Source organism: Erythrolamprus reginae, chromosome 2, assembly GCF_031021105.1.
Source record: "Erythrolamprus reginae isolate rEryReg1 chromosome 2, rEryReg1.hap1, whole genome shotgun sequence".
NCBI lineage: Eukaryota > Metazoa > Chordata > Lepidosauria > Squamata > Dipsadidae > Erythrolamprus > Erythrolamprus reginae.
Window position 1 is genome coordinate 103416097 of NC_091951.1, and position 22168 is coordinate 103438264.

At 38.6% G+C, this 22168-nt stretch overlaps 1 protein-coding gene across 3 annotated transcripts in view; it reads left to right on the top strand.

Annotated features, from left to right (window-relative positions):
* The window catches only part of SOX30 (SRY-box transcription factor 30), a 28864-nt gene extending 7060 nt beyond the window's left edge, over positions 1 to 21804 (top strand). For 2 of the 3 annotated variants that reach the window (XM_070738997.1, XM_070738995.1), the window contains exons 2-5: positions 7360 to 7599; positions 8897 to 9133; positions 14483 to 14975; positions 20042 to 21804. In XM_070738997.1, the coding sequence (XP_070595098.1) occupies positions 7360 to 7599; positions 8897 to 9133; positions 14483 to 14975; positions 20042 to 20423 (1352 nt within the window). In that variant the 3' untranslated portion in view covers positions 20424 to 21804. The remainder of the gene's footprint in view (positions 1 to 7359; positions 7600 to 8896; positions 9134 to 14482; positions 14976 to 20041) is intronic. The other variant, XM_070738996.1, reaches the window with a different exon arrangement.
* The last annotated feature ends 364 nt before the right edge of the window (positions 21805 to 22168 follow it).

Genomic DNA, 22168 nt, shown 5'->3' on the forward strand with positions numbered 1-22168 from the left:
AACCTTAAATTTTCTACGGTTGACCTTTCCCCCATTCTAAGAGGTCTGTAAGGGGCGTGCATATGCACACCACTGTGCCTACCATTCCTGTCCTATTGTCCTATTGTCCTCTTATTGTAACTATTTACTTATGTTTATACAAACTACTACTATTCTATACATGTTTGACAAATAAATAAAATAAATAAAAAGCCAGCAGGGTTGGGGCAATCTGAATCTTAAGTGAGCAAGCTGTCTGAAAGGTAGGTGATATGAAAAAGGCAGTTTCCTGGATCTTTCTAATTTGTTGCATCTGGGTTGTGGTATGATTTTTAGGCTATTGTTTAAAATATAGTATGTTTTCTGAGCCCAACCAACTGGCTTGTTCAACAAGTCATGGTATAGCATCTTAAGCCAGTAAGGGCCACGTAGTATATGCTTTTATGTCCTGATTCAATATACATTTATAGCCATTGGCTGGTTTAGTCTCAAGTAAACTTAATTTAGAAATAAAACACCAAAGGTTAGGGTCTAATTGACCATGGAATATCTTTACTTTTGAATAAATGTTTATAGCTTTTCACTCAAATATGGAATATTTTAAGATAAAACAAGACTAGCGGAAGTAAATTTGTGGTCTGTGGCATATACTTCTTTATTTCTAGACAAATTAAGTATTACAAAGTATTTTGGAGCTCAGTATCTACTCAAAAGTAAGCCTTATTGACATGTTTTTTAGACTTTGCAAATGATAACCATTTGCAGAATAATGTGGTCTAGACCCAGTTCCCTTGAAAGATGTCTACCTGAGCACATCCTCCAGAATAGTCATATAACAATGTGGGGGGAAGATAGAAGGCAGGAGAAGAAATTGCTAAACATTGTTTCTCATCCTAACAGACATGTCCTAACCCTGAGAACAATTAACCACTTTCCTCCAGAAGTTGTGGGTGCTTCCATCATTGGAGATTTTTTAAAAGAGTCATTTGTCTGAAATAGTATAGGGCAGTGATTGCGAAACTATGGCGTGGCACGCTGAGCCATATCTGCTAGCACGAGAGCCATTGCCCTAGCTCAGCTACAATGTGCATGTGTGTGCAGGCCAGCTGATTTTTGGCTCACACAGAGGCTATGGGAGGGGGGCTTTGGCTTCCAGAGAGCCTCCGGGGGGGATGGGGGAGGGTGCTTTTACCCTTTCGGCTCCAGGGAAGCCTTTGGAGCCTGGGCAGGGCAGAACACGAGCCTACTGGACACAACAGAAGTTGGAAAACAGGCTGTTTCTGACCTTCAGAGGGCCTCTGGGAGGTGGGAGAAGCTGTTTTTGCCCTCCCCAGGCATTGAATTATGGGTGTCGGCACTCGCACATGCACAATAGCGCATGCGCATGCTCTTTCAGCACCCGAGGGGGAAAAGATCCACCATCACTGGTATAGGGTCTCTTGCTTGAGCTGAGGATTGGCTTAGACCTCCAGATCCCTTCTGACTCTTTTAGTCTGCTATCCTCTTTGTTGGGATGAGAATCTTTGTTGGACTGGATTAAAGCAAAAGCACAATTGAACTGGGGAAACCTTTACTTTTATCTTTTAAAACAATGTAACTCACAAATCAGTATGCCTAAAATACTATATAATCTAAAACCCAAGTAACTTAAGATAATTTTCATTTGTCAGATGGCAATTATTTTCATGCAAGTGTCTGCAGCAGGTCAGCCATAACATTTAATTGGTAATAATTGTCCTATATGACCACCCAAAATGTATCATCAAATGGCAATGCTATAAAAAAGTTATAATGAGACTAAAGAACTCCTCCGATAGTCTCTGCTAGAGCTATGCATGTAATTCTTGTGAAAATCAGTTTAGTCTTTTTAGTTTAGTCTTTTCTTTGTATATCAAAATGTAATCTCCATGAATATTACATTTTATAAGATTTATATTTCTCTTCAATCATAAATTCTGGGTGGTTCAGAAATTAAAAGTAATAAACAGTAAAAATAAAAATACAAACTATATATATAAAAGCAAAAACCACTTATGTATTAATCACAAAATCTCCAGAACCATAAAGCCTACAAACTTGAAATTTGCCATATATGTTTCTCTTGCCTTCTAGGTGCTCACTAAAAATGGATTTTTTAAAATGACCATTGGAGATTAGTATTTACTATATTATTATTAACAGTTGAGCCAAGCCATGCCCAAGCTCCTTCCTGTCTCCTTGCTCACACAGCAAATGCTGTTTGAGTTTCCAAATAAACGTCAGTTCCCTCACACATTGACAGAACACTAACCACATTAATACTGATGGATACTGGTAGGCAGAGGCAGATTTTCCCCCCTAATTTTCTTCCTCAGTTCAGATGAATCTGTTATCTGCTACAGATAAAGGGAAAAGAGGCAAAAATATAGAAAAAGATTTACTGATGCAATTAGAAAACTACAAGTAAGGGAAGCTGCACACAAATATCTTCAAATTCAACTCCAAGTCAGTAGACTGGCTGTAAAAGATTGTACATCTAATAACCCCTGTTAATCAGTCACAAAAGAAATCAATGCCTTGGACTAATTAGTTTAAACAGTTTCCTGTTTAAAATATGTACCTCTGATTGATTACTCCAGGGACAAGCTTGTTGATCTTAGACCCCAGTTACTCTGTGCCTGGTGCTATGCTCTAAAGTAGCAGGATGACAGTCCTGGGATATGCTGCAGTGGCGGTCCACCTCTCTCCCCTTCAGCCCTTCCCTGAACCCTTACACAGCCTTCTCACCCATCAGCATCCAATGATTGCAAAGCACTTTCTTTCTGCTGTCCAGAAGTACAGTGGATGCTTCCAAATGATGTCTTTTGCAGCCAGGGAGGTGAAGAAGGGAAATTTTATGCCAACATTCAAAGTGCAGGAGCAGATCTACCACAGGATAGAGAGTATCGTGGTGGGGTCTCAGGAGCAGCCTTCATTTCTCCGGGTATACTTTGTTGGGGATGATGACGATGAGAGGGACATCCATTGTGGAATCCACCCAGGTGTTAATCCACAACTGGTTAGCCCACTCCAGAAATTGCTTCATGAACACAAGTATATTCTGGAATTTAAGGCTGCTGCTATGTTCCTAAGGGTCACAAGGACTGTTAAGTGGTGATTAATTCCGATAGGCAGCCTTCTGGAGAGCAGCGAGGTCGTTTCGATGCCCTACAGAATTGGTTGTTCTCATTGTCGGCCAGGATTTTGAGAACAGAGATATCATTCACAGCAGATTGTTATGAGTCAGTGAGATGCACTATGCCAATGATTCTCTTCAGTACCTTCTGATATTCTGCTGTGGAGAAGATGGCTATCTATATATATAAGCGAAAACCACTCATGCTGTAATCAGGAAATCTCCTGAACCGTAAAGCCTTTCTGACAGCGAGAACAATCAACCAATGGAACAGCTTGCCTTCGGAAATTGTGGAAGGTTCATCACTTGGTGTAGGGTCTCTGTTTGAAATGGGGTTGGACTAGATCAAGGTTCGACAAACCCAGGCGCCTGGTCGCCAGTGGCGCCTAGAAAATGTTGTCTGGCGCCTAGAAGGGCGCTGCGGTGCCTCTGACCTCTCCGCTCCTGCCCGATGCCGCGGTTTCTGGCGCTCTCCTGCTGGGTCCCAAAGAAGGCAGGCAGGAAGGAGACCTCCATTCTTCACGCCTTTTTCCCGCCTTCCTTCTTTGGGGCCCAGCAGGATAGTGCCAGAAACCGCGGCATCGAGCAGGAACCGGGAGGTCGGAGGCACCGGCACGGCAGCGCCCGCCCTGCTGAAGGTCGGAGGCACCGGCACGGCAAGTGTCCTTTGGTTGCCCGGCGGGAGGGCACTGGCGGTGGGAGCGAAGGATTTATACTCCTGGCGGTGGGAGCGGGGGGGGGGGGCCGCGGCTGCAGCGGCACAGGCAGTCGCGGGGAGATGGCGGGGGGAGGGGGGGCGGCTAAAGTGGCCCCGGGCACCGTTCCCTGTACGCTTTTCCAGGGGCGCGCAGGGAGCCGCGGCCACCCGCCCGCCTACCGGATTTCCCTCCGCGCGGCTGGGGAGGTGGATTCGCCGCCCCCGCCAGCCCGATCTCCCTCCAGTGGCTGGTGACGTAGTTCTACCGCCCTCGCCAGCCTGATCTCCCTCCGTGGGGGGGTGGGGGGCGACGAACCGACGACCGGGGGCTGTCCGTCCGTGTTGGGTGGTGCAGGGCAGGCACAGGCAGCCCCAGGGGAGAACAAGGGAGGGAGAGAAAGGAAAGAGAGAGTAAGGGAGGGAGAGAAAATTGAATGAAGGAGGGAGAGAAAGAAAGAGTAAGAAGCAGAAAGGATAGAGAAAAAGGAAGAGAAAGGGAGGGGGAGAAAGGAAAGAGGGAGGAAGGGGGGGGAGAGAAAATTGAATGAAGGAGGGAGAGAAAGAAAGAGTAAGAAGTAGAAAGGATAGAGAAAAAGGAAGAGAAAGGGAGGGAGAGAAAGGAAAGAGAGAGAAAGGGAGAGAAAGGGAGGGAGAGAAAATTGAATGAAGGAGGGAGAGAAAGAAAGAGTAAGAAGTAGAAAGGATAGAGAAAAAGGAAGAGAAAGGGAGGGAGAGAAAGGAAAGAGAGAGAAAGGGAGAGAAAGGGAGGGAGAGAAAATTGAATGAAGGAGGGAGAGAAAGAAAGAGTAAGAAGTAGAAAGGAAAGAGGGAGGAAGGGGGAGAGAAAGAAGATATGAAGGAGGGAGAAAAAGAAAGAGATAGGAAGGAAAGAGGGAGAGAAAGGAATGAGAGAGAAAGGGAGGGAGAGAAAGGGAATGAAAGAGGGAGAAGGGGTGAGAGATAGAAAGGATAGACAGAAAGGGAGAGAAAAGAAAGAGAGAAAGGGAGGGAGAGGAAGGAAAGAGATGAGAGAGGAAGGAGGAGACAGAGGGGGTGAAAGCGATGTCAGGTGGAGACTCGGCAAAAAACCAAGTTTGCTTAAAAAAAATTCTGGCTCCTAAATTTTTTGGCTGGCTCCTAGATTCTGAACAACTTTGTCGACCCCTGGACTAGATGACATACAAGGTCCCTTCCAATTCTTTTGATCTGTTAAAGGTCTGCAAACTTGAAATTTGCCACATATGTTCCTCTTGGCTCCTAGGTGCTTAGCCCTTTGACACTAAGGAGTTCTACTCCCCCTATCCACATGAAAAGAAATATGTTACAAAGACAAAACATAAGCAAAAGAGGAATTTCAGCTTCAGTTTTACTTTCACAGCAGCAAGCTGTGATAGGGGAGGCTTCTGCAGAGCAAGGCTGAGGGAGGGAAGGGGATAAAAGAGGCTTCTGTGGTGCAGGCCTGAGGGAGAGAAGAGGAGAGGATTCTGTGGGGCAAGCCTGAGGAAAAGGAACAGGAATGGCCGATCGTAACTATCCATTAATTGTCAAGTTGTATCGATTTAGCAAGCCCAATCACATACTGTAGTTCTTTTTTTTTTTTTAGTGACATATCTTTTCCGGTTTCTTTCAGTTCACTGAATGTAAGCGTAGTGATTAAAATGTTCGGCTATCATTGTAGAAACCGAAGTTTCATTCCACTTTAACCATGAAAGCTTGCTGGGTGATTTTCTGGGGGCTAGTTGTATTTAACTCAACCTACCTCAAAGGGTTATTGTGGAGAAAAACAGGAGATCCTGTAAAATGACATTTCATAGGTCTTTTTTCAAATTAGAAAGTGTAGCCAATATTACATGTGGCAAAGTGAGGCTGGTTTTGTAAGAAAAATAACAATATCTGCCATTTCATACAAATATTATATATTAAGAGAAGGAAAACAAGTGTTTTTTACCCAAAAATATAACTTTTGGAGAAATTGAGGGTTTTGGCAGAGTATCTTTAACATATGGTACTTATGACAATTTTCCAGTCAATATTTTTGAATACAAGAGAAATAATATATTCTATAGTTGATTACAGTCTATGATGAATAATATAAAATACATACTAAAAGAGTAACATTATATATAATTATTTTGATGTTAATATTAAATTGCTTCTGTGATGAAGAAAAATTCATTTGACATTGTAGTACTGCTATTGTTCAAATATCATTCATTTCAATCTCAACTAAAATTCATGAATGTTAGTGAATGCATATTTTGCTTATTTGTGTAAATTAACATATTTCTTTCAATATATTTTACAACTTTCACTATTTTCCTGTCCATACAATTCCACCATGAACATTGGACCCATCAATAGCTTGCTTAAATTGTGCGGTTTTATGGACAGGAAAACCGTGAAAGCTATAAAATATACTGAAAGAAATTAGATGAGAAGTTCATCTCTAATCTGATCTCTGGTCTTTTTAATCCATGGTCGCTTATTGAGATGGGCAGCTATGCAAATAGACTGCATAAATTTATTAAAAAATCTTTAGTTCCCCATTGAACAGCATGAATGGTACATTTTTAAATATAGTGGATACCATGAGACTTAATTCTGACAAATGGATAAAATTGTGTTCTTCGTGATGTAATTAGTAAATTCTAAGTGCAATTTACAAAGGGAAACATGGGATATTTAATCCGTCTTTTGTAGAATTGCAAACTCATACAAGAGCATGCTTTTGTTCCTTTATTATTTTTACCATTCAGTGGTAAAGCCTAGTGCCTAGTTACCTAGTTAGATTAAAAAAAATATGCATAAGTCTTGTAACCACTTAGTGAATTTCCAGTCCCTATGCCATCTTGCAAATTGTTCCTGACCACTTCACTCAGTTTCAAATACAGTTTGCCCTGTGACAAAATGGAAGTCAATGTTGCTCCAAACTGGTAGAAAACCTGCACATTATTTATGTAGTTAATAATATTTACCATGCTTCATGCAGTGAGACAAAGAATTAGTTATAAAAACCACTGGACTTGTATAATAACCTTTTTTCCTCTTTTCTATTTCGAACAACTCCTTAGAAGAGATCCCCAGTCTAAAGCACATAATTCTCCAAAATATTAATGCAAAGCCTGAAGATGAATAAAGGCTCCAGGAGGAATCACACTCTTACCTCTTCCATATGCATTAGAAAAATAAATTACACAATCCTCAGTGTCCTATATCAGCTTATAATTTCACTTTACAATAAGATTGTATGAAACTTGCCAAAAATGGTCCTGTACTAGTCACTAAAATTCATAATGTGCAGCCAAATGTAATAATCATAATAATTAGAATTTAGAATTGGGGTGTGTTTGAGCCTAATGTTTGCATCTGTTGCCAGAATTAAGCAGTGTTTTCAGCAATTGAGGTAGAGAAAAATCATTTTATTATTAATTGTTAGGATCATACTTCAATGCCCACAGAATACCGCAGAATTAGCAGTATATTCCATCCATCCCTATATTACCTAAACATTAATATTACTTTATCGTAGGGATACCAGATACTCCGTTCAGCAAAGATAGAGATGGCCATGTCAAGCGTCCTATGAATGCATTTATGGTATGGGCAAGAATTCATCGGCCAGCCTTAGCCAAAGCTAACCCCGCTGCTAATAATGCCGAGATCAGTGTCCAGCTTGGATTGGAATGGAACAAGCTCACTGAAGAACAAAAGAAACCTTATTATGATGAAGCTCAGAAGATAAAAGAAAAACACAGAGAAGAATTTCCTGGTACTAGAGAGACAATTATTTATACATTTTTAATGACTGGTTGCCATTAGGTAATCCATAGGTTCATGCATGGAAAAATGGTGTTTAAATATAATCATTCAGGAAACAGAATCCTCCAAGATTTTTTTAAAAAACATAGTATGTTTAAATAATGAGGCAAATTCTTTAGGGTTTTATATATATATATATCTTCTCCCAAAGACACACAAGTAGCCAAATGAATGGTGACATTATGCCATCACACATGTAGCTCAATCACCTGTATATTAGAATGAGCACTAAGGTTTTCCCATTTTGTCAAGTGGGATATATTTAGGATATGAAAATAATTATTTATTAAACTTGCAGACTCTCAGTGACTCTGGCAGTCCACAACAATCAAAGAAAGAAAGCAGCAACTTTTCTCTCATCTGTCTTGTGAATGTGCATTTCCACTGATTTATATAAACCTTGTTAATTATTTGAAATTACATCTGAGAAAAATAGTTTATTCAACAAAAGGCATATGTTAATATTAATTAACCCAATTATATTAACGCTGACAATTTCTGCTGATGTTCCTGTTTTAAATGTATAAACTCATTGCATGTCTTTGTGTTATTCCCAGTGAAATACAATTCAGATAATATAATTTCCAGGGCTCTGATTTTATATACATATTTAAAAAATAATCTGATGCTAAATTCTGTAATACTAAAGCAAATATAATGAATAATAGAATAAGAAAGGCATTAACTCTATTTATTATGAGCAGCAATAATAATGTTTTATTTAACAAAGTTGGTATTCTGTCCTAATTGTAAAGTTATGCCACAATGGGTGATAATATGGATGGCATGAATACCAATTTGGTGCAGTGATTAAAGACATTGAACATGAGTAATAACCTTGCACAAAGCAACCAGATGACTCGGGCAGTCATTTCGTTTCAGCCCCAAGAAGAAGGTAAAAGCAAACCACTTCTGAAAAATATTGCCAAGAAAATTGTAGGGGCTTATCCATATAATCACCAGGACTCCAAATTGGCTCCCATGTTTTTATATAAGTCAATCCAAAATCCATGGTAATGAAAGGTATTACAAATAGGAAAAAAATACAGTATCTCTCTTTCCCTCAGAGATTGTAAGCTCCCTATTTATATTGTACATATAAGTGATTGGTTTTTTGTTCAAATACGATTTTCTGATTTAACAGCAGAGAAGCTTATGTTATTCTTACTAGTGCATATCTTCACTAGGTAAGAGTTTTCCAAAGAAACTCTATCTTTCAGTTGGCGTACTCTTTAACATTTCTGCAGGTTGGGTTTACCAGCCAAGGCCTGGCAAAAGGAAGAGGTTTCCATTGACTGTCTCCACTGTATTCTCGGGTACAACTCAGAACATCATAGCTACAAGTCCAATGACGGCCTCTACTGTTTTTACTGGGACTTCTCAGAGTATTATTACTACAAATCCAACTACCATTTACCCTTTCCGATCACCTACCTACTCTGTGGTTATACCCAACGTACAGAACAGCATTGGACATCCAGTCTGTAAGTTCATTTTCATTGTTTATATGAATTCTTTAAACTGGTTTGAAAGAGGAATCAAAGAGGCTATCTGTGTTAAAATTGAACAGCTTTTCAATAGTCCCAAGTCAGTTCCACACACATTGGCACTCTGATTCAAGGGACTCTGAGGACCCAGATTAACCACCTGATGATTTAGTGACCCTCATAGTGGATGATTGCAAACAGTATAAATCCTTTCCATTCCCCACCAGTTAATTAGAATGAGGAAGCTTATTGGGTGAGAAGTGAAATGTCTTGAAGAAAAACCAAGTAAGTCCAGTTGCCTTTTTGAAAGCACCTTTGGAATAAGAGTTTTAATTCCTATAAGCACATTGATAGCACAGTTTTGTAGAAATATTTAAATTAGCAACTAAATATTCCACTTGTTGTCTTCAGCAAGTTAAACAAGTTGATAAAATATAACCATACTTTTATAAGCATTTTTGTTCAAATTTGTAAATTTGATTCATATCAAGTAAAATTGCCTCTTAAGTGAATCCACATGGTGAGACTTACAATAGTATCAAATGGCTTTGCCACCATCCTGGAATGGAACAATCTAATGAATAAATTTCCCAGAACTCCCAAGGCAAGCATTCCACAAAGTATGTTCTTTTCAAATGAAACACGTATAAGTAATTTCTGACAAATACTCTGGTTTGTTTTCTCACACTTCTATACAGGGATGAAATGCTCCCGGTTCCCTCGTGACTGTCGGTTATTGGAGAGCCAGTTGCAAAGGGAGCACAAGGCTTCACCCACCACCCGGAGGTCACCATTTTGGTTCTTTTACCCTCTGCACATGCACAGAACACTTTGCGACCGGCTCTCCAATGACCGACAGGCATGAGCAAACCGGGAGCATTTCACCCCTGCTTCTATAATAAATGGAACCAGAAATGTGGTTTTTTTGTAATGTCTGGTGTCAGGTTATGACAGCTGACTCAGGTGAAACGTAATTCTTCCAAAGGAGAATCTCAGACTCTTTCTTAATTAGACATACTAAGATTAAGAGAATAGGGGAAAAGAATTTCTCCAAATGCACACTATTTCAAGTTTAGAACCAATTTATCCCCCAATGCATTTTAATGGAGTGTTTCTTCATTGTTTTTAACAGTTCTGTTGTACACAATTGTGGACACAGTTCTTTCCATAAAAGGGAAGTTTGCAGGTAGCTGTTTCCTAAATCTGTGTCAGTCTCTGAACCAACCTTTACATTGGGACAATATGTATTGGTTCATCATTTTTATCAGTGAAAATAAATCTGCAGAATTGGACATATCCTCTACACAGTTTTTGTGGCATGAAATAGAAGTGGTATGCCATTGCTTTCTCTCAGAATAAAATTTTCAGCTCTCTAATCCAACATATCTCAATAACTACAATCAAATATTAACCAGGACTAACCTTTTATAACTTTATAGATCATATGACTAGATGTTGCCACTTGAGGCTGATTTTCTGTAAATGTATAATGTTACCATTAGCATCTACCATGTGTGTACAGGTATACATCAAAACTTGCAAAATGATGACTCTATTGCAGGGGTAGGCAAAATTGGCTTCTCTATGACTTGTGGACCAACTCCCAGAATTCCTGAGCCAATCATGCTAGCTCAGAAATTCTGGGAGTTGAAGTCCACATGTCATAGAAGAGCCAACCTTGCCTCCCCCTGCTCTATTGTAACAAGCAGTGTTCATTTTTTTTGACATGAATCAATGCACTCATGCACAATGCATGCTTACATATTTTGATACTCATAGAAGCTTTAGAAGACTGGTAGAATGTACCAAAAGATGGTCTCTTCATTCCATTGTGAGTTAACATGAGACACTTCCATATCATCGCTGTTTTCATTCAATAAATCCTTAGAAGCAATTTGAAGGTCATCTGCAATCATTTTCACTTCTGCCAGTTTAGAAATACTGTAAAAAGAAGAAAGGAGACCAGTTTTGGCCACAAACTGCTGCAAGTTCTGCGGTAATCAAAAATATCATTTCCCATTCTATCCAAGTAGAAAGAAAAAGGGGGGAAAAGTTTGTTAAAGAGAAAGGGGAAACCAGAAAAAAAATTACTCTTAGGTAGAGCCTATAGTAATATAATATTGTGCTTCCACTTTAAGCCAGAACACTGTTGGAGTATATTTTGTATATTCTGTGGATAATATCCTTCATATTCCATCCAACCCTTTTTAAATACAGAATTCCCCAACCTTTACAGGTTGGCAGCCCAGAGCAGGAGCAGGGGTGGAGAGTGGAGAGGGAAACGGGAGTACACATTGCTCATGTGAATGGGGTTGTATGTCCGTGCACACACACACGCAGTGGTCAGCCAGTCAGCCCAGTTGTGAATAGGCCCACAAGTTGAGGGCCCCTGTTTTAATAGGATATAATTTTGATGTGGGCAATAACAAGCATTGAATCTATCATAAAATAGGACATTTTCACTTTAGAATTTAGATAATCTTTTATCATCTGATTAACTTCAAAGAATACTTCTAGATGGTGAGTTATTTTTATTATTATTATTTGAAGTTACAAAATAGCACTTAAATCAAAGGCCTGCCCACATGCAGTCAGCCAATTTGTTTTCTATTTTTGTTCCCATACCCCACCTGCAATTGTATTATTAAAATTCAGCAATATAATGACATTTCCTCTTCCTTTAAAGGAAACTGGCTCAAAACTAATTGTGTGAAATTTCTACTAACTTAAACATACCTATTTTTGTGTAAAAATAAAACTCCTCAAAACATAAACATACCACTCCAAAAGTTCAGATGTTCTGTGCTAAAAACAATTGCCTCCCACAATAGAATACAGTCTAAATGAAAGTTATTTAAAATATTAAATAGATGATGAATATAAGATTTACTGCAGATGTTATAAAAATGTGAGATGAGCTGTTTGAATTCACCTGTTTACATCATCCTCAGTGTCAAAATCATACCACTATTTTTTTCTATCCTTCTTGAAAAAGTTAATTTTCTCCAGAAGGAAAAGAGCTATAAAATTGATATCCTGAAGAACATCACTACTTTTGTGATGATCCAAAATAAAGCTATATTTGGAAGCAGCATTCATCATGCTAAAGTTGACAGACAAAAATAAGAAGAAATGGAAAACATAATCTATAAACAATTATTATTTCTTGCAAATGAAATAATGTATAATATTTAGCACTTATATAATACTTACCAAATAATATTGGATAATTGATGTGTTAACTTTCGGATGTGTATTTGATTTCTAATTCCATATACCATATTTTTTGGAGTATAAAACGCACCAGAATATAAGATGCACCTTAGTTTTGGGGAGGAAAACAGGGAAAAGAATCTAGTTACCAGGCATTTATCTGGCTAGCGTCCTTAGTCTGGTCAGCTTCAGCACATTATTTTATCCCCTGGTTAAGGGCTTAAAAGATTTTTATTATGAGAGAGAAACAAGTAATGAGCAACAAGCTTGCAAGCCAGTAAGAGCTGGGAACATCATTAGCACCTGGAAAGAAACAATCTGACCAAGTAGAGCAATGGGAAAAAAACCTTGAAAAACTTAGGGCTTGGAAAACATTCTTCTTTGCAGAGAGTAACAATGAAAGAGCTTGCAAGACGGTAAAAGCTGGGAACATTGTTAGCACCTGATTAGGGCTGGAAAGAAACATTTGGAGCAAGTAGAGAATGAAAACAAAAGACAGGGTTTGGAAAACATTCGCAGAGAGTAACAATGAAAGAGCTTGCAAACGGGTAGGAGCTGAGAACATTGTTAGCACCTGGTTAGGGCTGGAAAGAAACTTACTCAGAGCAAGTTAGAGCAATGAAAAAAACCCTGCAAAGACTTAGGGCTTGGAAAACATTCTTCGCGGAGAGAAACAATGAAAGAGCCTGCAAGGTAAGAGCTGGTAAGATTGTTAGCAGCTAGTTAGGGCTGGGAGGAAAAAAGATACATTCAGAGTATAAGATGCACCAAAATTATCAGCCTCTTTTAGGGAGGAAAAAGGTGCATCTTATACACTGAAAAATATGGTATATTATTAGAAAACAATGACATACAGACCTAAATATAGGCTTTTATTAACAAATTTGAAAGATATCCTAAATATCTTTAGATATTAAGATGACAGATACAGTACTAATTCATTTATTTGATAAAGAAAGATAGCCAGATTGGCGAGAGATTAATGCACTGGTTTCGAAACCAGGAGACTGGAGATGAAGTTCCCACCTTAGGCAGAAAACTGGCTGATGACCTTGAGCCTATCCCTTAGTCCAGGGGTGTTAAACTGGCGGCCAACAGGCCGGGTGTGTCACATGCAGGCCACGCCCACCCTAGATCTGCGAAGGGAAAAAATATCATGGAACATCACGTGGTGGCAACGTGACCCCATGAGTTTGATACCTTAGTCTAACTTACCACACAGGGTGGGGGGAAATAGGAGGAGAAAGCAGTGTTAGGAGTATTTGCTGCCTTAAATTACATACATAGTAATAAATGTGAGATAAAAATCAAATGAATAAATCATGACTCTGAATAGCATACAAAGTTTAAAACAAAAACAATACTACAAAGCATAAAAAAGTAATTTTAAAAAGTTACAACAACCTTTAAATAGCAAAACAAAAACCCACAATCTACAGAATAGCATGCTCAATTTTCTTAGCAATATTGTCTCAAAGCCATGTTTTTGGGCCCTTTTACACAGCCAATAATGTTGGGGTCAACCTGACATCAAAAGGAATAATATTCCAAAGGGTAGGTGCTTAGCAGATAAATCTTTCCTCCTTGGTCCCATTTGATGCCATTCCTTCATGAAGAGGACTCTTCACGTTCCTTTCCTGCTGGATCTGTTGGTTAGGTGTGATTAGAGAGAGGTATCCTTCAAATCACCCAGGCCCAGGCCCTTTTATATTAAAAAGAAGTAATCCATAAACCTTTATTGTTAATAGGAATGAGTTTCCAAAAATAGAAGGAAATTTGAGTTTTCAGATTTACAAATTTAAGGAATTATACTTTTATACTTTATTTTTTTGTCAAAGTATAATTGCATAGTACATTTTTTATAAAAGTATATATTTTATAAAAATATATATAGTCCTGCATATATTAATTATGGAACACATGTAATGATTTTAACACACAGTATAATTATTATTTGTAGGCACATGTTTTGTAGTAAAATTAAATAAAGTAAACATTATTATTATTATTATTATTATTATTATTATTATTATTAATTAGATTTGTATGCCACCCCTCTCCACAGACTTTAAATAAGAAAATGCTATTAATATGAGTTTCTCAGTTATAACTGATCCTTTTCCTTGTCCAAAGGTGAAGCCGCCTCTACCATCCAGCTGCCAGCGCCTTCTGCTCAGCATCCAGGCCCTATTACACTGTTCCAGCCAAGTGTAGGAAACACAACATCACTAGCTGCCTCAACTGCAAACCTGCCCATTCGGCCAGTCCTTCAGCCTCAACGATTTGCTGCACCTTCCCCAACGGAAGCTCATCGTGTATCTTCAGGAACAAATTGCTCTATAAAGAGACCCAACCAGATTTCTATTGAAAGCTCAAGCAGGACCCCAAATAATACAAGCACTACTCACCCTAGATACAGTGTCTCAAATAGCCAACCCCCCAAGGAATACTCAGGTGTTTCTTCATGTTCTAGAAATGGACCCATTCCTCAAGCACCACCTATCCCTCATCCACACGTTTATCAGCCTCCTCCCATTGGTCATCCAGCAACTCTCTTTGGAGCTCCTCCTCGATTTTCATTTCACCATCCTTACTTTTTACCAGGACCTCATTATTTCCCATCAAGGTAATGCAACCACATATTTGCATTCTGGAATAGGTAATTAGACACACTATGCCAAGGATTGCAGTTACTGTTAGCAAACATGCAATAACATTAGACAATTTCCCTTCTGTTTTCCCTGTTTCCTTTCATATGGAACTTCCATGCATTCCATTCTACTGAAATTATTTTCATCAATTTTCCATTCACCACAAAGGCTTTAAAGATTTTTTCCCCATGTCCAATCTTTTATTCCCATCTGGTACATTATTATCTCTTTTTAAGACTTTAGTTTATTAGAAAACATGAAACAAGACCTTCCAAGTAGAAAAAAACAAATCAGAACTATCATACTCATTTAATTATTAAAACAAATCTTTTCAAGAGACAATCTGAAAGTTTGGGGTTCTACCCAATAGTTTTTGATTAGAGACCTCAAATTCCACTGGCTCAGTCTCTGATTTGCAGCCTTGGTTTTTAAAAAAGTTTGGTATAAACCCATTACAATCTGGACATGTATATATATTTGACCCAGTAATGAGATTCAGGGTTTTTTTATTACTGGATCTGTGCATGTGGCTTGTTGGGCGTGGCTTGGCGGGCATGGCAGGGAAAGGATGCTGTAAAACATCTATTCCCATCCCATTCCAGGGGAAGGTTACTGCAATATTTCCTTTTTCTTCCTAATCAGCTAGGATTCGTGAGGCAAAGAATAGATAGGGGTGGAGTAAGTCAAAGGGGGTATTTACTAGTTCTCCAAACTACTCAAAATTTCCACTACCGGTTTTCCAGAATTGATCAGAACCTGCTGAATCCCACCTCTGATTTGACCTGAAGCCACTATCTTCCTTAAAAATAAGACTGGATGGTGGTAGTGGTAGAATTCTGATATAGATCAATCGATCAAGGTGACAAACATACCGAATACTCCTGTCTCCCATTTTTCTCACAATAACAACCTCCTAAGATGGGTTGGGCTGAGAAAGAGTGACTGGCCCAAAGTCACCCAACTGGCTTTCATACCTAAGAGAGGCTCACAATCTTGTGAATTCTAGATTAGCACTTCACCATGACACTAAGCTGGCTGAGTTTTTAGTTCTTTTATATCATCACTTCTGTGCTGAAATCACCCACCTGGCTAAGTATATGGTAAATGTACAAGCACAGATTGTTCAATAGGTTATAGTGGTTTGTACAAGGCAGTAAACCCATAAAAATGTTGTATATGTAATGTCTGCATTTATACAACACATTAAAACAGAGTGAAATACTAGATTTATGTGAACCTCTCCATAAGTCAATCTTTCCTTGGTAGACTACTACTACTTTTTTACCTTTCACAAGTGTCCCCTGAACAGTGTGATATGAAAAGGACCCATTAACAAAATGAGAAACAAGTAGATTATTCTAATTTTAGCTAGCTAGCTGTGCTCTTATTCTGGAAATGGATATCCTTATTAATGACCTGTTAATTTCACTTTGGGGCTGCTGTATTTTGCTGCTGCTATTCTCTATAGCATTCACAGTCTTGGCAGTTACTATAAATTGGAGCAGTATAGATCACAAGAAAAGTTAAGCAAAATTTATTCCAAGACAAGCTTGACTCCTGGTAACTTTATTAACTTATCATCTGGGATTTTTTTAAAAAAAATTCCCAATCTAACTATTACCTCTGTTTTCCTATCCAATCTACAATCGGTATGCCCCTGCCAAGCCCATGCAAGACTGTTCAGATTCTGTTAATTTGTTGAGAGAAAAAACTTGCCTTTACATTAAATGCAAAGAGGGATTTTTAATACTGTGTCCCATTGGGATTGGGCGGTATAGAAGTCAAATAAATAAAGTAAGTAAGTACGTCAGTAAGTCAGTCGGTCTGTTTAGTTTGTATGGCTTGTATAAGAGTGCTTTTGTTTATTAGATCAATCACCTGTCTTGTTAGTATTTTTTGCGGTATAAGACATGAGCCTCAAGGCAAAAATAACCACCAGTGAAGGTAAATGTTATAGCAATACTTCTTAGTCTTATGGTACAGATAGTTTTTAAGAAGAGATTGGATAACTGTTTGTCTGAAATGGTGTAGGGTTTGCTGCTTAAGCAGGGGGTTGGACTAGAAGACTTCCAAGGTCTCTTCCAACTCTGTTATTCTGTTTTCTGTTTTCCTGGTATATGCTGCTCCAAAGTACTTTACAGCACTTTGAGCAGTTTACACCACATTGCCCCCAACAATTTTACCAACCTTGGAAGGATAGAAGGCTGAGACAATATTGAGCCCTGTCGGGATCAGTCTCTCAGCTCTGGGCAGAATTAGCCTGCAACACTGCATTCTTTACACAGTGACATAATACACTGTGCTACCAGGGCTCATTATATGAATTTAGGTTGTTACAATATAGAGCAGTTGGAGGGAAATGAAATGCGGAATACAAGACAGTGGTTATCTTATTGTTAATCATAAAGATCCAGAACTACATGAGTTCCCTTACTTAATGCCGGGTAGTTATTTATTTGATCAACAGCAACTTTTCTGTAAATTGCTAAATGAAATCATCAGAATACCTCACCTATTTAATTTGGTTCTGATATCTAATTATATGTTCCTTGTACCCATTCAAATCTTGTATTTCTGTATATGAGTGTATATATCTGTAATTATGATAGATGTTCAAAATGCTTCAAAAGTGCAATTTCAGTTTTGAAACAATTTGTACACTATTCAGTCTATCCGTCCATCCGTCTGTCCATCCGTCCATCCATCCAAATTATCAGGAGTTTGAGTTGAACATAATAGAGATACATACCCATGCATATAAGCATGTACTAGTTAACTTTTCAGGTAAACAATAAAACAGACTAGATGGCATTTGTAATCACCACATAATTTTTTAATTGCCTTTTAATTTTTATTAAGGTTTTATTTATATTTATAAGGGTTAACTTTCTATTTAAGTTTAGGATGCTGCTGGGGTGTTTATTGGTTTCATTTATTTTATAACACCTTAAACTATGAATGCTATTACAGTGATCCCTCGAGTATCGCGAGGGTTACGTTCCAAGACCCCTCGCGATACTTGATTTTTCGCGATATAGTGGTGCAGAAGTAAAAACACCATCCGCGCATGCGCGCCCTTTTTCCATGGCCGCGCATGCGCAGATGGTGAAGTTTGCGTGGGCGGCGGGGAAGACCCAGGGAAGGTTTCTTCGGCCGCCCAGCAGCTGATCTGCTCGGCAGCGCCGCAGCAGCGAGGAGCCGAAGATCGGGGTTTCCCCGCCGCCCACGCAAAGGGGAAACCCCGATCTTCGGCTCCTCGCTGCTGCCACGCTGCCGAGCAGATCAGCTGCTGGGCGGCCGAAGAAACCTTCCCTGGGTCTTCCCCGCCGCCCACGCAAAGGGGAAACCCCGATCTTCGGCTCCTCACTGCTGCCCGCCCGCCCGCCGCTCGCCCGCCCACCCGCCGCCCGCCGCTCGAGAGCAAGAGGGGGAGAGATAGAGAAAGAGAGAGAAGGAAAGAAAGAGATGAGAGAGGGAGGAAGAGAGTGTGAGAGAGGAAGAAGCAAGATAGAGAAAGAGAGAGAGAAAGAAAGATGAGAAAGGAAGAGAGTGACATCATCGGGTGGGAAAAATCACGATATAGCGTTTCGCGAAGATCGAGATCGCGAAAATCGAGGGATCACTGTATTCATTAATTAAATATATTAAAAGTTGGGGTAAGTGACTGAATTGTCCTACTCTGGATTGATTTCTATACTGTAGGACAAATCTTCTGCTTTCTGTGTGTATTGCTCTTGTAGCAAGAACCTTACATGCTGTTATAGACCTCTAAAAAAATGTTACAGAACACCAAATTTAAATGTGATTAGAAAATTTGATTTGGGGAATATCTATAATACCTTTAATTAAATATATAAATTAAATATTAAATTATATTAACAGAATTGAAATTAAGTGGTCTTTTTATCATGCTGCAAACTATTCCTTCTATTGAGAAGTTAAATACAGTGGTACCTCTACCTAAGAATGCCTCTACTTAAGAACTTTTCTAGATAAGAATCGGGTGTTCAAGATTTTTTTGCCTCTTCTTAAGAACCATTTTCTACTTAAGAACCTGAGCCCGGAAAAATTTCCCAGGAAATTTGAGAGTGGCTCGAAGGCCCAGCCAGTTTCCTGCCATTCCCCCGGCTTTCTCTCTCTGGCGCAGTGTATGGGAGGCAGTCTCATGCTGGGTGTATTGGAAGCATGTGCTTCTCCTCGCTGCCTCAAAGTCCCTCTTTTTTTTTTAAGCCTTAAAGTTTTGGATTTTTTTTTTATTCCCCTCACCTCACCTTCTTCCTTCAGCAGTGACTGTCCTCCTCCTCTTCTTCCTCCTCCTCCTCCCACCCAAATTCCGAGCATTTATGTCTTTCCTAATGGGTTTGCACACATTATTTGCTTTTATATTAATTCCTATGGAAAACATTGCTTCTACTTACAAACTTTTCTACTTAAGAACCTGGTCGTGGAACAAATTAAGTTCTTAAGTAGAGGTACCATTGTATAATTTTCAGCCTGAAGGAGCATGTACCGTGGTATTAATTTTAACTCAAACCATAAATAAAAACCTGCTATGCAGGTAGTCCTCAACCCATGATTACAGTTGAGTCCAAAATTTCCATTGCTAAGCAAGGCAATTATTAAATGAGTTTTGTCCCCATTTTATGACCATGTTTGTCATAGTTGTTAAGTGAATCACTGTAGTTCCTAAATGAATCATGTTGCTGTTAAGCAAATCTGGCCTCCACCGTTGTCTTTGCTTGTTGGAAACCAACTGGGAAGGTTACAAATGATGATCACAAGACGTCAGGACAGTACAGCTGTCTTGAATAGATTGCAGTTGCCAAGAACCTAAATTTTGATTAGATGACCATGGGGATGCTGCCGTGTCATAAGTGTGGCAATTTGGCCGTAAGTCTCTTTTTTCTCCCAGTGCCGTTGTAACATTGAACAGTCAGTAAAGAAATGGTTGTAAGTCAAGAACTCATTAGTAACATATCAGTCGTTGGGCAAAGCAATCGAAGTAACCTTTTTTCCTTTCCTTTTTTTCTTTTTGATGTAGCACATGTCCATATAGCCGGCCTCCTTTTGGCTATGGGAATTTCCCCAGCTCCATGCCTGAATGCCTTGGCTTTTATGAAGACCAGTATCAAAAGCATGAGGCCATGTTTTCTGCCCTGAACAGAGACTACCCTTTCAGAGAATATTCTGATGAACACACGCATAGCGAAGACTCCCGCAGCTGTGAGAGCTTGGAAGGGACATCCTATTACAGCAGCCACAGTCAGACTGAAGAGGAGTATTTAAACCCTATGCCACAGTTGGACATTGGGGCCCTTGAAAATGTTTTTACAGCCACCCCTTCCACCCCTTCTAGTGTACAGCAAGTCAATGTGACTGATAGTGATGATGAGGAAGAAGGAAAGGTGTTGAGAGATTTGTAATTTTTCAGATCAAATCTAGCATACTTTTTAAAACATGAAATAAAACGTGTTCCTCATATAACACTATTTTAGTGAGTGTTATCTAGAAGGCATAGTAAATCTAGATTGTTCCAAGGTTTTTATGACACACGGGAGAGCTCCTGAACCAATGTATCATCACAGGTACTGTATCTTTTTATATTAAGTTTGCATAATCTGCTGGTCAAGGCAGCTCTTAAGATTGAGTTACCTCGTGCCTTTTAGCTGAATGTTATGGGTAATGTTTCCAGAGACCATGTGAATAGTGTATCTTATGGATTCTACATTCAGCTAAACTTGATTTGTCAACATTTTGCATTTGAAAAAGTGCACTGAAGAAGTTTGACAATTAATGAAATCAGGGCATTGCCCTATATGTGTCATGCAATGCTAGAAGCAACATAATGGTGTACAATTTACCACATTTTAAAAAATCTGCTGTTGAGTAAATACAGACCTTAATTTAAATGGAATCATATATTTATGATAGGAAATCTCATTTTCCTATTTCAGTCTTTGTTCCTTGGTGACATGGTAAGATTTTAATTTTTATCAAGATAAAAAATATATTTATTTCTCTGTTGTGCCCATGGTGTGCACACACTTTGTTATGCATAAGTCAGAGTTGTCAGATTTTAAAAATCTGGCCTGCGGTGAAGTTATTTTTAAAAAAGCTACTACAGTTGTCCCAGAATCTAATCTATATTTATGCTGAAATTGCTATATAATTAACTGCAGCCCCTCTTATAGTTTAACTTATTCTTCTGCAAGAACAATTTGTCTTAACATCCATATAAAGAGAATAGTTATATAATTCTAAGAATAAGTAAGAATCAATCTAGCTGTCAGTTGTATACAAGCAGGTTATGATTCTACCAGAGTATAAGTAACAACAATATTGCAAATAATATTTTTTATAATGTTGTGCTTCAAAAGTAGTTGTAAAGAAGATGAAACATTACTAAGCCATTTGTTCATGTTACAAACCAATTTTATAGCTACACTTTTCTTTCTGTTTTGGGGAAAGGGGCTGATAGTATAGATGTTCCATTTTTGTTATGTTAAAATAAAATCACATGAACCATATGTTGTTACCTCTCTATATTGTGACAAACAATGAATTATGACCTTTGCTTGTATGTATATAATAAGGTCAAATGTGGTTATCAATTTTAATGTTGCTTGGAGGGATTTGTTTTAAGTATAATCATACAAAGGGTATGCTCGGACTATTGTAAGTTGATTGAAAATGTTAATCTTTTTCATGACATTTCATTTAAATTGTGAATTAGCTTATCATATGTATTAAAAGAATAGTTTTCATTGAATGGAAAAAAATTTAAAGAATGAACAGGAAATTCTATACTTGACTGGTAATTTTTGCTAACAATCATAGTACTTTTGCATCATCACTAATATATAACACTGATGTCATTTAGAATACCTGATTTATTCTAAATATCTACTTCAAATATATTTCTTGGGGAATGTTGGCCTCCAAGAATTCTTGTGAACAAATGTGCTACAGTCCAGGGGGGGGGGGGGAGTCTGTAAAATCCCATCTAACACAGTGTGCACAATTGTTCTTTTTTGTTTCCTTTACAATATGTAAATACCACAAAATAAATTGAGCAGCACTAAAGGGACAGGTAAGCAGAGGCCTGGCCAGATCCTGAACTTTCTAAGAAAAGTAGAAGAATCCATGTAAGCCAATCCTTCCCAACCTA